Source organism: Podarcis liolepis (assembly GCF_965112155.1).
Source record: "Podarcis liolepis genome assembly, chromosome: 8".
Classification (NCBI taxonomy): Eukaryota; Metazoa; Chordata; class Lepidosauria; order Squamata; family Lacertidae; genus Podarcis; species Podarcis liolepis.
Window position 1 is genome coordinate 14,055,885 of NC_139560.1, and position 16,848 is coordinate 14,072,732.

The 16,848-nt window shown below is 45.9% G+C and overlaps 1 protein-coding gene across 21 annotated transcripts in view; it reads left to right on the forward strand.

Annotated features, from left to right (window-relative positions):
• Positions 1-16,848, forward strand: part of MTSS1 (MTSS I-BAR domain containing 1) — a 149,501-nt gene that overhangs the window by 28,338 nt on the left and 104,315 nt on the right. For all 21 annotated transcript variants that reach the window (XM_083516686.1, XM_083516675.1, XM_083516680.1 and 18 more), the window contains exon 3: positions 371-444. In XM_083516686.1, the coding sequence (XP_083372812.1) occupies positions 371-444 (74 nt within the window). The remainder of the gene's footprint in view (positions 1-370; positions 445-16,848) is intronic.

Sequence of the window (16,848 nt, forward strand, 5' to 3'; positions counted from 1 at the left end):
CCCGTGGTGACCCGGAAGTAACGGAAAGGGTTACTTCCGGTTTTCGCTGCTCGCACATGTGCAATAGTGCTAAATCGCGCTTGGCGCTTGCGCACAAGCGCCAAATCACGCTGTGCACCTGCGCAGATATGCCACTTCAGGTTGCAGGCTTTTCATGTTGCGAACGGGCCTCCGGAACGGATCCTGCTCACAACCAGAGGTACCACTGTGAGCTGTGAGAGTCCTTTTTGTATTTTGTAGGAGCTCAAATGAGGAGGTTGTTTTTCTTTTCTCTTTGCAATGCTAATGCATTTTCCTTCTCGGTGCGCAGAGTTCTAAATAAGCTGTGTCTTGCGGTTTCTAACATCACATTATCTGCCTTGTATTTTAGGACAACGGTGGTAGCAGCAGCGGCGTTCTTAGATGCCTTTCAGAAAGTGGCCGACATGGCGACCAACACCCGTGGTAAGCCGATGTTTCTCTTAACAGCCTTTGCTAACCTGATGCCCTCCAAATGTTTTCGGCTATGGCTAGTGGGCGCCAGATTGTCAAAGGAAGTTTGGCGAAGGCTGAGTTGCATTTTATTCTGTTGAGCGAAATATTATGTGATTTTAACATTAGCAGGCTCTCCCTGTCTCTCTCTCTCTCTCTCTCTCTCTCTCTCTCTCTCTCTCTCTCTCTCTCTGAAACCCTGCCAACAGCCAAATCTGTTAGACATCTGTGAAATAGTCCCCCGTTCCCTCGAAAGTGTGAATATGTACTACATGAGCAGAAATAATAAATAAATAAAATTAATAGACGGCTTGGAAAAAAGCCGAAAAGCCAGAAACCTGTCATTGAAGTTTGACTGGTGTAAATAACAGGCACGCTGCTGTATTTCGCCATCTGAACGGTATCTCAGTCCAAAATGAAAAGAGTGGGTTAGTTCCCCCCCCCAAAAAAACGGTGGATTTACTGAAATATATTGGAGCGTGTTATGAGAGCTGAATGCAAATGTGTTTTGCAGCTTTGCGAGGTAAGTCTGCGATTCATTTTACTCAGCTATGCTGCTCACGACCACCTGAAAGGAGGAGTAAAATACTGTTTCCAGTTTACAAAGACTTCCGTGCCCAGAGCTAATTACTTACTCACCATAGACGAGCAGCATCTTAGAAGCCTGGTGTTTTTGGCAGTCTCACACTTGAAAACCGAAGCCAATTCTGTATAGTTTGGCAAAGGTGACAGTCTTCCAGGGACCTTTCCTTTCCAGTTTGCCGTCTTTACTTATACTGTGAGGCTTCTGCTGTGTATGTATTCTGAATTTGCTCCAGAGGAATATATCTTGGCTCTGTTAGAATCATGAAATTGATAGCCCAGTCTGTGGAGGAAGAGACTCTTAATCACAAGGTCAGGGGTTCGAGCGCCACATTGGGCAAAAGATATCCCTTCATTGCAGGGGGTAGGTAGGCGTAGATGGCCCTCACGGTCCTTTCCAACTCTGATTCTCGTATTCGAAAGGTCTAGTTCAATCTCCTGCAGTGCTGCGCGGATTTTCATCATCATTTGATTACGCCAGTGTCTGTTTCCTGCTTTTCAGTGGGTAGGTAATATCCCCGATTTGGGGTGCCCGGCGCAGTGCTACAGAAGGCCACTTGGGAAAAATTATAGATTCCGCATCCCCTGCGTTAAGCGTCTTAAAAAAATGTATGTGTCAGCCATGCGTAATTATTGGCAACGCAACTTTCTGCTATTCTAATATTCCTAACTAAGTGACATGTGTGGCTGTGGCTGCAAAAGTGTGTAAAAAATAAATTTATTTTGCCCGCCACAATACCTCAAGGAGTAGGGCCCTTCCTGATGTTATTGGACTACAATTCCCATCATCCCTGACCATTTCTCTGTCTCAGAGCTATGGGTGATATTGCAGCGCCATGCCTCCAGAGGTGGGAAAGGGACGTTGCGATGTCCAAAGGCATTTCGTGGTGATCAAAGTGGTGGTTGCCGGTGCTGCCTTAATGTCGCATCTTGGTGGGGCCGTCAGAAGAAGGGGCTGGAGGTGGAGGAGAGATAGACGGGCCTCGCTGCTTGCTCTCTTGCACATGTTTCTGCCTCATGGTGTGTCCTGAGCAGTCAAGTTTAGCAAGGCCCCTGGAGTACCCTGGGCAAAGTAGCCCCTGCCAAATCATGCCTCAGGTTCGCTGTTGTGGCCTGACACTGTGCTTTTCTGCTTACATTTGGGAACAATATCCGCTGGACAGTGTTTTGGTGCTTTGCTGTAGAGTAATCCCAACAGATTTAGTGCATGTATTCCAAAGCTGGTGGCTTGGGACCAGGCATAGGCAAACTCGGCCCTCCAGACTTTTTGGGACTACAGCTCCCATCACCCCTGACCACTGGTCCTGTTAGCTGGGGATGATGGGTGCTGTAGTCCCAAAACATCTGGAGGGCCGAGTTTGCCTATGCCTGCTTTAGACTTCCTACTACATTACCTGTTTCCCCACCTTAACTTGTAAGATGCCCTCTTGCCAAAAGGTGCCCTTTAGAGATTTGGCAGGCATCTCTCCCTCCACCCCCGAGAGCCAGTGTGGTGTAGTGGTTAAGAGTGGTAGTCTCGTAATCTGGGGAACCGGGTTCGCGTCTCCGCTCCTCCACATGCAGCTGCTGGGTGACCTTGGGCTAGTCACACTTCTTTGAAGTCTCTCAGCCCCACTCACCTCACAGAGTGTTTGTTGTGGGGGAGGAAGGGAAAGGAGAATGCTAGCCGCTTTGAGACTCCTTCGGATAGTGATAAAGCGGGATATCAAATCCAAACTCTTCTTCTCTTCTTCTACGCTGCCCCCAAACAAACCAGACTGGGGAAGGGGAGTCCAGGCACACTCCTAGAACAAAATACAAAAGCATATTCTGGGCAAACCCTCAGAATGCAAAGTTTCTGGTTTATTGTCGTCTACAAAATACTGGTTTCTAGGAAGCAGCCTTTGCTGCTGTGTTGTTCTCGGAATAAACTTAACACCTGCGGGGGTGGAAGAGGGGCGAGGATCCTTGAATTAGGCCTTCATTTAGCCTCTGCATAAAATGGGTGAAATACGCCCTTCTTGTGATCTGAAAAGGCCCCATTTGGCGCTGCGACTTGCTTTCAAAGTCTAGCGAACGCTGGGTAAAAATAGAGCAATTAATTAAGAGCCGAGTTATTTAATACTGCTCTAATGGTTGAGCCAGCTGTTCGGTTGTAGCGCTGATGAGGAGAACTGCTATTTTAAAAGCATGTAGTATCGCACAGCCAATGTTCACATGCAGCAGAATTGTGTGATGCGGATGGGGGTTTGTGTATGCACGTTTGTGTGCACTGCAGGTGAAAGGAATCCATATTGGAATGTTTTCCAACACACAAAGTAAATAACTTTCTACTTGCAGAAGAGTAGCTCATCTGAAAAGCAGCTAGTTTAGAATCTTTCTCTACGATACGCTAGCTCAAGGGCAGCCAACACAGCTGTTTCAAACTATAAATCTCACGAGCCCCATCCAGCATGGCCAAGGGTTCAATGCTAATTGTAGGCTACAACATCTGCAGGGCACCACATTGGTTTCCCTTGTACTAAGCTGATATTTGTGGAGAAGCACCCTGGTGTATAGAGGAGTAGCTGGAAAAAAACCCCAAATCTGCCAACTACTTTGGTTTAAGTTGATAGTACATAGGTCAGGCATCCCCAAACTCGGCCCTCCAGATGCTATGGGACTACAATTCCCATCATCCCTGACCACTGGCCCTGTTAGCTAGGGATGATGGGAGTTGTAGTCCCAAAACAACTGGAGGGCTGAGTTCGTAGATGCCTGACATAGGCAGACGCGTTTATGAAGCCTGGGACACAAATTTTCACGGCCCTCTAGTGCCTATGGTGACTCATTTACCGTAAATAATGTATTTAGCATCAATTCTGGAAGTGTGAACTCAATTTTGGCCAAACTTAAGCCTCTGGGAGAATCGAGTGTACAATTTTAACTACTTCACATCTCAGTGGAACCAGAACTTTGAATAATGGCTCCAGATAGCTCTGTGCTCCGGCTGTTAGTGTGTGTCTGATTCCACATGTCTGTAGTTCTCTGGCGAATCTCTCACTCAGAAAGGATTGCTTCACACGCAGGTAGCTGGGCTCGGTGATTCTCTGCACATTGGTGTCTTGCTGGGTGCAAATTGCTTCCCTGAAGCGGTACTTAGCATGAGGTTGCAATAGTGCTAAGGTGATGAGGATGCCCTGAGTGGACATAGACCACATGCTGCTTTTATTTCAAACTGACTCCCAATTTACCCAGCACGTACATCTGCCTTCAGGCAGGGCTATTCCCCAGGTTGCATGCTCTGCATGCGTGTGGTAACGTGCTACCTTAACGTATGCGTTGCTCCTATTCGCCTCCCTTCCCATTCTTGCGTAGCATAAAGGAAAATGTAACGGCCCAGCAAGTGTATCATAGGAACCTAGGAAGCTGCCTCATACAGAGTGAAACCTCTAGTCCATTTGGGTCAGTATTGCCTGCACGGACTGGCAGTTGCTCTTCCAAGATTTTAGATGGGATCTTCTCTAGCAGGATATATTGGGGACCATCTTCAAGCAGAGCAGATACCTTACCACTGTTCTGTGGCCCTTCCAGCGGGGAAGAGGAAATGCGCCGGTGTGCGCGCATGTACGGCTGTGTTAAAAGTGTCTTGTTTCGTGGCACAACGCAAAATGCTGACTCGTGTGCCTAATTGCAGAAAAGGAAGGGAGGGGGCTTTCTTTTTAAATAATTTTTAACAAACCTAATGGAAAACTGCCTGGCTAAAATGTTTAATGCCTCACAGCATTATTGTTTACGGGAAGTTTGCAATCTATTTTAAGGCCTGGCCATTCTAGCTGAGGGAAGCATTTTATCCCTGTCAGTCCGCAGCAGCCCTCGTCAGCCTCCTTTTTATCAGTGCTCACTTTGCAGGAAGAAAACTGCTTCGTGTATAATACTTCCATGTACACATACTGTATTATTAAAAAGGTAACACGCCTAAATGGAAAGCTAGAGTTACTTTCAGTGTCCTGTGGCCTTTGTCTACTCTTGTCTTTCCCTCCTGCCCCTCTTCCAAGTGCATACAGTATTAGTATGAAGCAGAATGCTCCTATTCAACAGGAATTATAAGCTTTATCTTGTTGCCGCTTCAACATTTAACCAAAACAGAGACTGTCTTAGATAAACGGAAGCCTGTTGAGTTCCTTGGTCAACATGTGACTTTGCTTTGTGTGCGTATATCAGCTACAGCTTTGTGAAATGATGAGTGTTTGGAAGATTTTATCCCTCCCAGTTCTACAATCCAGTGATCCTGTGATTTATTTCTTGATTTATTGACTGCCTTTTAGAACACAGTTGCCCCTCCAAGGTGGTGTACGAGTCGTCATAAAAATTCAGCGATCCTCCTCATTAAACATAATGCAATCTTCAATTAAAATCACATTAAGCCTCTTAAAAATAGAGCAGTAGCGAGGTTGCATTTTGCTTTTGTGTGCCTTGCGTTCCCCCCGCCTGCCCTATATGCTTGCCTTGTTCTTACATCACTACCTGAAAAGCATTGTTTGTCTTTAAAATAAGAAATTATGGGATTGTTGGGTAGAATCCCACCCAGTGCTGAGACAGTTGTCCTTCCAGCGCAAGGTTCTCTGCTTGCGCAGTGGAACATTCTCCCCTCGCACGCCCCCTAAGTCTGTTCTCGGGGTTCCCTCAAACCTCTGGAGTAGATTTTGGGAAGATATGGGGCACATATAGCAAAGAGGGATGGCAAACCTTGCGCTGGCAGGACATGTTAGTACAGGGGTAGGCAAACTAAGGCCCGGGGGGCCGGATGCGGCCCAATCGCCTTCTCAATCCAGCTCGTGGATGGTCCAGGAATCAGCATGTTTTTATATGAGTAGAATGTGCCCTTTTATTTAAAATGCATCTCTGGGTTATTTGTAGGGCCTGCCTGGTATGTTTACATGAGTAGAATGTGTGCTTTTATTTAAAATGTATCTCTGGGTTATTTGTGGGGCATAGGAATTCATTCATTCCCCCCCCCCAAAAAAAAATATAGTCCAGCCCACCACATGGTCTGAGGGACGGTGGACCGGCCCATGGCTGAAAAAGGTTGCTGACCTCTGTGTTAGTACCATCCTTCCACAGGTGGGTCTAGCGCAGGGGTCTGCAACCTTTAAGACAAAAAGAGCCACTTGGACCCGTTTCTGAAGAAAAAAAAACTGGGAGCCGCAAAACTCGTCATTATAAAAATAACTTTTTTGTCACTTTTTTATTATTTCTTTGTTTGACCCCTCAGAATTACTCCTCCTCATAGAAATAAACGTTAAACTAACAAGTTACCTTTTTGTGTGTGCATGTGTTCTTCACTCCCCTTCAAAACAGTGACCAGCGCACATGCCCCTTACAATGTAGCGGGCGGGCGGGCGGGAAGGTGACGTTGGGACGGTGCGTGACTAACACATGCACCGGCCCCATGCAACGTCACAGCCAGTACAGCGCCCGTCACAGTGGGGAGTGTCAGGGCGCACAATGCGCCTCCTCCCCTCGCTAGTATCCGCCCCGGAGCCGCGGCAAAGGTGTAAAAGAGCCACATGCGGCTCCGGAGCCGCGGGTTGCAGACCCCTGGTCTAGCGCCACCGTTGCATGCTTTTTGTTAGTAGCTCAAGAAGATTCACATGCTTTGGTTGGAATGATGTTGTAAGAACTGGTCACCCCTGCAGAGAAAGTAGAAAGTGAATGCATTTTGATGGCTTAATTGCAATGTTGTTTTATTGCATTGAGTGGTTGTACCCCTGCCCTGGGAGCCTAGGATGAAGGGGTGGGTAAGAAATGTATGTAATTATTATTTTTTTTAAAAAAAATGTTTTGCACATCTTTTTTAAAGAGGGGCTGCATGCAGTAGGTGGTGATGCTTAATCCCCTGCGGTTGTTGCAATGCTTTGCTTCCATGTGTACTGCATTCTGATTCCTCATTGTCTTAAAGGGGGTCCTGTACCACTGAATTTAAGAAGACCTGATAAAATTGTCTTCCCTCCCCTCCCAAAAAAGGGGAGAGATATCATGTTGACTCATTGTTTGGGAGCTCCTGAGATAAAGTTGGCGTTCTTTCAACGGACTGCATTAAACATTCATAGGGGAGCCTGAGAAGAGTATTAAATAGCATTGCCTCTTCTTTATGCTTCCTCTCCCCCTTCCTTTCTTGCATTTTCAGGTATCTAAATTTAGGAGATATATAGAATTATAATTTGAGAGCTGCTGCTTACCCTGGAGCAAACAATTGATCTTCAAAGTACAATTGTTAACGAACCTTTCAACACCCCCTTTAGTATTTTGATTTTTTTTCATTTCCTCTTTTCAATTGAAGTAGGTCTTTAAACCCCCCCTTCCTTTTTATATGTGTGCCGCTGATTGATAAGCATAGAATTAGAATGGTCCTTAATCACACAGTGAATCACAAAGCACAATGCCTGGGTGGGCAGTCACCAGGCGATGAGTAAGTGGGCTTCCTTCTTGTTGACATGCCTTCAAGAAGCTCTCCTGCTTCTTGCCTACAACCACCCTTGAATCCTTTAGCACAGTGGTGTCCAAACTTTTTTCAAAGAGGGCCAGATTTGATGAAGTGAAGGGCCGTAAGGGCCGGCCAAAGTTGTCAACCTTTTTTTAGGTTTGAAGTTTTTTTGGGATTGAAGTTGTTGAGGTTTTTCTTGGGATTTTACACCAGGAAATAAACTGCTGCAGGGGCCAAATTGGGCCCCTGAAACAGACTTTGGACATGCCTGCTTTAGCAGATGTCAGGCTTTGAACCAGGCATAGGTCAAAGGCCCAGGAGATGTAAACAAGATGTAGTGATTGCCGTCAACTTCATTGGCTTTCAAAGATGATCAGAGGCTTCATGGAGGAGGACTATCAATTGGTACTAGTCACGGTGGCTGCATTCTTCCACCAATGGCGGGAAACAGTGTGCCTCTGAAGACCAGCTGCTGGAAACCACAGGAGGAGAGAATTGTTGTTGAGCTCATGTCTCGCTTGCAGGCTTCCCACAATCATCTGGTTGGCATTATTTGAAATTAACAACCAAGTGAAGATGTCCTGGGCACCAGGATGGTGCCTGAGATCTCCACCATCTGAAGGTGCATGCCTGAGGATCACTGGATCTTGACTGTTTTCACAGATTTAATACCCCACCCTGTTAGAATTTTATCAGTTATATTTTATCTGCACAATCAGAATGATGTTCTGGAACCAGATTACTTTTTCTGTGCAGGAGCAGTGGCCATTAAGAAAAAGAGGTCGTAATAGGCCAATATACATGTGGACTGTTCATGGATCTTGTTGAAGTTCTCAAAGTTCTTAACCTAGGTCAAGATCATCATCTGAACTAGCCAGATGTTAAACTGAGAATCAGTCAAAGTCAGCCCATCATTTGTAAAAGAAGACTTCAGTCTTGCTCAAAAATGGCAACTAGACATTCCGTTTTGGCGACTGCAATCCTGCCTTAAGGAGCCATTTGGCACCTAGCTTATACTGTATATCTGAGTTTCCAACATGGCTGGTTGGCCACTGTAGGACCAGGATGCCAGACTAGGTGGGCCACTGGCTTGATCCAGAAATGTTCTTCGGTGTTCTCTCTCTCTTCTGCAGGCATTTGAAGGCCAAACTCTGTATCACTGCCAGGATACAGTGTGCTTCTGAATGCTGTGGAAACAAAGAGCTATTGCTCTCATGCCTTGCATATGGGCTTCCTATAATTGCGGGAATCGGGATGTTGGAACAGCCACAGAAGTGTGTTGGCAGAGACTTTGCCCTTTCTGTGCACCTTGGTTTGCCCTGTCGTATGGCAAGTGAGCACCTGAGAATTGTAGGGGAAGAACCTTAGCTGCAGCCCTCTTCTGCCTCAGGAGAAAACAATTTGTCCAAGCGAGTACTTGAGGCCCATAATAAATTGGATGGGTATGCGGTGACAGGTGAATCTTTAGGGCTGGGCTGAGTCTCTGGGCTTCAGTTGCCTATCCCTACAAGGCCAAAGTGAAGCCTTTGATTGGGATTGACCAACTTGGCAACCGGGAAAGTCTCCTATGCTTAGTCCTGTGACAGTTATGGTTCTCCTAGTCACTCCTGTGTCATGGTGTCACGCATCTCCTGTGTGACTGCTTACTAATAACTGGAATACTGAAATAGATTTTAAAGATGCATATAGCTGAAGTGGGAGGAATTGTTAGTATTCCGGGGTGTTGCTGTTTAATCCAGAGCTGAGTTGCTTATAACCTGCAGCCTGCTTTTGCGGTTTGTCAATCCTCCCCCCCCCCCCCCGTTTCATTTTGTGGTGGTGTTTTTACAGCCGTGTTTGCTTATTCCCTTTTAAATTAGAATTCTCTACAGAGCGGAGAAAGCTTAAGAATGAAAGGAAACTGGGGTGTTTTATTTTAAACCGAGACTCTCAGGGAAAACTGAGAAACTGAATTCTGGTATATTTATATCTTCTTGGCTAAGAGATGGCAGTGTTGTGTGTATTAAACATAATTAGCGTGGGAAGAGGCAACTGACAAAGGCACAGGCCTATACTTTCTCAGTGATGCTTGTGTTGTGTTTTGCTTAAGAATTAATATAGTTCCAATGGGAATTAATACAGTTCCAATTACCGCTGCTGTGGAGTCCTTTTTCTGTGGAGGTATTTCTAGCTTGGTAGATAGAATTGCTATGGCAACCAACATGGCTGCTGTGGTGCATGGGCCTTGTAAAATACTGTATGTAGGCTGCGCATGGTCGTCGTTTGCCTTTGTCTTGTACATACATTTTGCGGAAAGGAACTATTAACTGAAGTTCTGTTGTGTTCAGATTACGGGAAAGAGGAAGTCAGATGAATTTGTTGTTGTGGGAATTCACTAGTCTGAAACACATATAGAGGAACCTGCCTTGAGACAGGTGATACCATTGGTTCATCTAGCAGTATGTGCATATGGTGATGGGGTCAGATGCGTTCCCACCAGTGATCAGCTGGTTGGCACATCTGACAAAGGGCAGATGGATGCGGCTTGGGGAAAACAAGCCCAATTAAACCCCCGGGTTGGAGGTTCCCCACAGTTGATGTAATGTGTTATCCGGGGTAGAGGGCCTTGATCGCAACGGCTCAAAAAAGGTCACTGTTATTGCAGTGCATTTTCTGGAATGGTGTCTAGTGTCTAGTGCTCAAGCGTCTCTCATTTGGAGTAGAATGTGTGAAGAATTGAAAATGGTTGTCACTTTCTGCTTGCACCCAATACCTGGTAATTGCATTAGGTAATTGCTTTTTTGGTGTCTGGTGAAGGCCCTAAAGCTTCCAGAACCTTCCCACGGGCAGATATTTTAAAAAACTTATGTGGCTGCCTTCGTTGACTGTTTGTAAGGCTTCTCAGCTAGGCTAATTTCCTGGTTCCATAAAACTAGCTGTATCAAGGGATGAAAATGGACGTTCAAAGTGGGGGTAGATTCGACTTTTTTGAAGGTACGAAATTGCTACCTATTTCAAACATTTACTCTCTTCATTTTAGAAGATGGGGTGAGGGGGGACTGTAATGGTGAAATCTTTATCATCAGAGCTTTTCCTTGTTAGAAAGCAGGGCATCCTCAAGCCTATTTTCAGTGTTGATTATTTTTTCCTGTTAGAAGCCAGGTAATTGATGCTATGGCAACAGCAGTGGAGTAACCAAAACATCAGAGGGTTTTCTTTTCACGAATCTGACGCACTGGGTAGCAACCGTTTCCAAAGACACACGTCGTCTGCTATTTATTGATACGCATCAATCAATATTTGTTCTGATTTACTTCATTTCCCACAAGACGCGAGGGAGAAGAGGAATGAAAAAGTCTTAGGGGGGGTATAGTAGGCACCCCGGAATTGGTCCTACAACATCCTTCCCCAACCCGGTGCCCTCCACATGTTGTTGCTCTACAATACCCATCATGTCTGATGGTTGGGCTTGCTGGTTAGTGAATCCAATGACATCTGGAGGGCTTTTGGTTAGAGTAGGGCAGGCATAGGCAAACTCCGGCCCTTCAGATGTTTGGGACTACAATTCCCATCACCCCAGCTAACAGGACCAGTGGTCAGGGATGATGGGAATTGTGGTCCCAAACATCTGGAGGGCCAGAGTTTGCCTGTGCTGGGAGTAGGGTGTCATTTCAAGATTGGGAATATTATGGGACTCTCAGGCTGTTCGAGGGGGCAGCATCTAGGTTGGCTTCCAGGAGAAGGTGCTTTGGAGGTGAACAAAACCAGGGGAGTAGCAGTATTTGCAGGAGGATTACGACTCGGGAAGATGATCAGGGTAGCAGATTGGTAAGGGGAGCACATCCCAAGTGGAAGCAGTAGCTATTTAGAGGGAAGTAGTGGGAAAAGCCACAAAGGTAGCTTGGTGGGGAACGGGCTGAAGTTGGGTAGGAGGATTGTGTTTGGGGAGGGGGGGGAGGAGACTTGCTGTGGCTTCTGCTGTCCACGTAGTTGCATTGGGTGCTTAGGAGTTGTTTTGGACATTAAGTGATTTGGTGTGAAACAGGAAGCACAACCGCCATTGCCTCCTCCTTCGTTGCCCCTCTACTATCTGAAATGGAATTTAGCATCTCCTCCTACCTGCAGGAGATTTGCAAGCAAAAAAAGCTCTGCAGTTGGGTCTCAATAGAATACCTGCTCTGTTCTCTTCCCATTGTTGCTTTCCTCCTCCTTTATCAGCACCTTTTAAAAATTTAATAATGCACTGAATGTGTGCCTTTGTATTCGTTTTCCCATTCACCGTAGGCATCTTTCTAATTTTATCTGCTGAATGTGTGTGTGTGTGAGAGAGGGGGGGGGGCAGCTTTGATTTGCTTTTAGCAGAAAATCATCCCATCTTCTTTACAATCCCATCTCCAGGCATTCTTCTTTTCCTCCCCCCTCCTTTCTCTCTTGCACCCTGCATCCGTTTTGTTGTTGTGGTGAGCAAGGATGCAGGACTGTACATTCAGCATTGTTTTAGAGGGGAAGTAAAATCCCTGAGCCCACAATTCCGTGAGGCCGAAGGCGGCATGTTGAGGCAACCTGCAGAGATTTAGTATTGAAAGACAGCAAAGGCCACAACAAAAAGAAGCGCAGTGGAGTCTTAATTCAGTTTTTAAAATGTTCAAAATAATATTTTATTTTATTTTTGTGCCCTGTTGGGTCAGATTTTGTGTAATAAAGCAAAATGGTTCACTTCAACACAGATTCTTGATATATCCTTTGGTTTGCAGAGTAAAGGTACTAGGATTTAATTTGACAGGCAAAACCCACTGAGGAGGTGGGTGGAGGGGAAAGAGAGCGAGGCAGAGGCAAGGTCAAGGACGCAGACAGCCATGAGATTATAATGACTTTTGGGGACCTCACTTGCACATCAAAACAGAGCTCTGTTTAATCCTTAAACACAATGGCCGGTGGCGTTTTGCGTTCCTGCTTAGGCATTTCCCTCCTCTTGTGATGGACTCTTCCTCCCAGAGAGATCCCTGAGCTGCACGATCTGATATTCCAATTATCCCTGGAGGCTGAAGCTCTTCTGTGTTGCCTCTCTGAACACATTGCAGAAGTGTTTTCTGGCTCATTAGCACAGCTCTCACTCCTGCATGCAAGGCCAGAGGTTTTTGGTTGTTGTTTTTTTGTCGCTGTGGAGCGGTTTAGTCAGGGTTGTCACAATACCCCTTAGTGGTGTACATTTTGTTCGACTGTTTTATGTGCTCTAGCTGTGACGGTAAGTCAACTCCATTTTTCCGTTCAGCGGAATCTGTGATGCATGTTCAAAAGAAGTCTGGCCCTCACTTCTTCCATATTTTTTTTTTAAATGGATGGTTGTCCTGTCTCTATAAAGCAATTTCCAAATGCCAATATTGGTTAATAAAATGGTTAATTAATGGTTAATGGAAAATGGTTAATGGAAAAGACTCTGTTCCCAAGAACTGAGGGAGGTAAGCAAATGCCATTATTTCTGCTGTTCCATACAACAACCTGATAAGATAGGTAAGTATTGTTAGGATCTTCAAATATCTTTAGATATCTGAAGGGCTGTCACATGGATGATGGAGCAAGCTTGTAGGTAGGCCTGAACCAGAGGATGAGAAAGGAGATTTTGACTAAACATTAAGAACTTTCAGACAGTAAGAGCTGTTCGACTGTGGGACGGTCTCCCTCTGAAGGTGGTGAATTCTCCTTCATTGGAGGTTTTTAAGCAGAGGTTGGGTGTAGGGTTGGGCTTTACAATGGTACCTCGGGTTAAGTACTTAATTTGTTCTGGAGGTCCGTTTTTAACCTGAAACTGTTCTTAACCTGAAGCACCACTTTAGCTAATGGGGCCTCCCGCTGCTGCCGCACCACCGGAGCACGATTTCTGTTTTCATCCTGAAGCAAAGTTCTTAACCCGAGGTACTATTTTCTGGGTTAGCGGAGTTTGTAACCTGAGGCGTATGTAACCTGAAGTGTATGTAACCCGAGGTACCACTGTACCTGGTTTTCAACATTGTGATGGATCAGCAGCTGAATATCACAATATGCTGATATATCACGATGTCTGGAACGTATCTCGGCTGCGTCTTCCTCTCCACCGTAGCGAAGGAAGAGGTAGCCAAGATACATCGACCAGTATGAGGAAGCCCCCATACTTTCCTGGCTCGTGTGAGCTGGAAGGGGGCACAGGGGCTTCCTCAAAGGGGCTTCTGGGCGAGCACCTTCTTGGCCTGCTGGCCTGCGCCTTTGCCGTTTGTAGGCAGTTTGAGCTGGGAGTACATCATGGTTCCCTGGCCACCGTGATTTATTGCCAGCTCAAAATGTCTGAAATCGGTATCCTGATCTGAACGCCATACCGGTTTCAGACGATTTACCAATATATCACCCAGCTCTAGTTGATGTCTGTTTTTTCAGGAATTCTTTTGCTATGATTCTTGCACTGCAGGGGGTTGGTTGGACCAGATGGACCTTGGTTTCCCTTCCAACACTACAGTTCTATAAATCTGAGTCAAAGATGCATGGAAAACCCCAAAGCTTTTAGAAAAACCGTGCTGGATCAGACCGGTAGCATATCTAGTCCATTATCCTGTTCTCACATTGGCCAACCAGATGTCTCTGGGAAGCCCCAAAGCAGAACTGGAGAGCAACAGCACTCTCCCCTCCTATGGTTTCCAGTAGCAAGCATTTGTGGTGATTTCAGGGCTATATCTGAGCAGAATATTAAGCCAAAGTCATGCACGTTAAAGTCTTGAAACTCTACACATGGATTATTATGTTTGTCTTAAACATTTGCCTTGGGCAAATGTTTGTTCCTTAAACAGTCTCGTTAAGGACTTGTCTACAAAACTATTTACCATCCAAGGTAACAAATAGCACCAGTGGCCCCTCTTCCCACTGAATAGTTAACTTAAAATCGAAGTACTAGTTATAACTTCAGTTGAGTTGCATTTGAGCAGTTTTGCATGGTAAACTCAGTACTGTATAAACATTGCAGCCTTCCATGTGGAGCGTGACCACATAACCACATTTTTTGGTGACCTCTACCTTGGCCAAGTGGCAGAAATGGACTTCCAGTTAGCCTACCATTGGTAGTTCATTGCCTGTGGTGTAAGGCACTGGTTTTGGGCTTCTTCCTTACAGGAATCCATATTTTTCACAGCGTTAAATACCCCAAACCTGAGAGCTGAACTGCATGATCAGTACATCAACACAGTGTATTTCTTGGCCGGACTGTACAGCTGAGTACCAATGTTGTTTCGGACTGGAAACATGCTTATTAACTCTGCCAAATTTAGAAGAAAAGCATTCTCGTAACTTTCTAGGCTAGAATTCTCCCTGATTTGGTATATGTTGAGGAAGTGGTTCTTTCTTTCTTTTTTTAATTTGGGAAAGAGGAACCAATCCTCTTTCTGCTGCTTAAAGCATTACACAGCAGCAACAGATGCACATTTACGTCTGACTATAGAAGCCCATTTATTTAGGTTAACAGCAAGTCCATCAACCCTGAATTTCCTTCTTACGGGAACCAGAGCATGTGGGGTGTGTTGTGTTATTATTTTAAAAATGCAATTAATCAGCTAACGCCTATCGAAGGCAGTGCATGCCTTCAACTTGTACAGCCAACACCCTTTAAAAAATAAATGAAAGGGCACTAATCTGCAGCCAGTTGGCATCGCCTTGGGTAATTGGCAAAGGGCAGGAGGAGAAGTATCTCTCCGCAACGCTGGTGTTTGGAATGGTTTCACACTGCTCCTCTCGCAGCATTTACTTCTAAGCAAAATTGAAAAAAATTTGCATTATTCCCTGCTGTGAGTGCCAGGGCTTAGGGACCGGTTACTATAGAAACTAATATGAAGGGAGCTGCCTGGGAGTTTGGCGCTGGAGCTGCCCGGGCTTATTTCACAGTACGGCGCAATCCAGTGTGCAAGTAATCTCCCCCCCCCCGCCCTCCCCGCTTTTCCTCCAAGAAGGGAACGCAACACAATTTTCTCTGCAGAGGCTCTGCATGCGCCTCCTCAGAAACAGGCAGAGAGTCTGTTTGGGGGAGTGAGTTGGCAGCAGAAAACCGCGCAAATGTGCCCGTCGCGATAGCTGTACGTTTGGGAGGGGGGCATGAAGCGCAATGGTGCAAACTCCCCCCCCCCCCAAATACAAAGATGCCTTTCTGAAATCTTTCTGGCACGAATTGAAATGCAAGTCCAGAGAACGGGTGCTCCCCTCGCCATATAACACAAAAGGACGGCAGATGGATTGCAAAGGCAGTATTCCCAGTTGGCAGCGGGTTTCAGGTTCCCTCTTGTTTTACCAAACCGCCCCCCCCCCCAGTGCTGCCAATAGAGTAGCAGTTGGAGGGGCCCGAATTCTTCCCTCTGCCCACAACGATCTCAATAAACAGTGCGGGGTCTGAGAGGGAGAGATCAGAATAGAGTGAACTGTCAGTTCTCCCTCTAAAAAAGGAAGTAATATCTGACCCAGACAATGCTGTCATTGATATCTGTGTGCTGGATATCTTGCTTATCTGTGTCTCTTGTAATAGCACAAAAAAGTCAGTGTCTTGTCTCTGCTCAGCTTAGAGGCCCTGGGCTGTAGCACGGTGTCGTTTTTCCAAAGGTTATTTTTACATAACTTCACTCGCTGGTAGCTTATGAATGAACTATAAATAAATTAAAGCATTAAAAGATGCAATTGGCTCCGTAAAAAAAATATGAGTTAGTTAGGGGGATCTCGGCATTTAATTTTTTGGACGCTCCGTTTATCTGCCCAAAATTGGCTTGGAGTGCAACAAATCATCTCCCTGTTCACGCACTCGCATTCTGGTGCGGCTCGGGCTTAATCCGCGAGCAGCGATGGAAACCCACACTGATTTTAAAGTTGAAGAGTTCATGCATTTGTCTTCCCCCAGCTGCTGCTGTTCAGTTGGGAGTTTTGGGTAGTAACCTAGTTATGGGAATGTGTGCGCTGCTGCGAACGTTTCCGAAAGGTGGTTGTGATACTTGCAAGCTAAAATAAAATGCAGAAGGTGTGATACTAGTTTCTGATTGGCGTAGTAGAAGACAATCAGTCGGTTTTCCAGTTCGTTCAGTCTTCACCGATCGGTTTTTGCATTTAGACTTGTCTGCCCAGAAAACTGAACATCTACTGCAGAACACAGTCAGTTGCAGAGGCTTCTGGGGTGCAAACGTGGTCCGTGTGAGGCTCTCTGTTGGCCCCATGGGTATCACCTTTGATGTGTGAGGATGCATTCTGAAAACACCACGCAGAGGCCACAGGCAAGAGAGCACACACGAAGCAGGTGCACACCTGGTTGAGCTGACAACATCTGTGATGGCCGGGTGCAGGTTAAGGGTGGATTTTCCAGCTGCACATTTTAGGTAGCA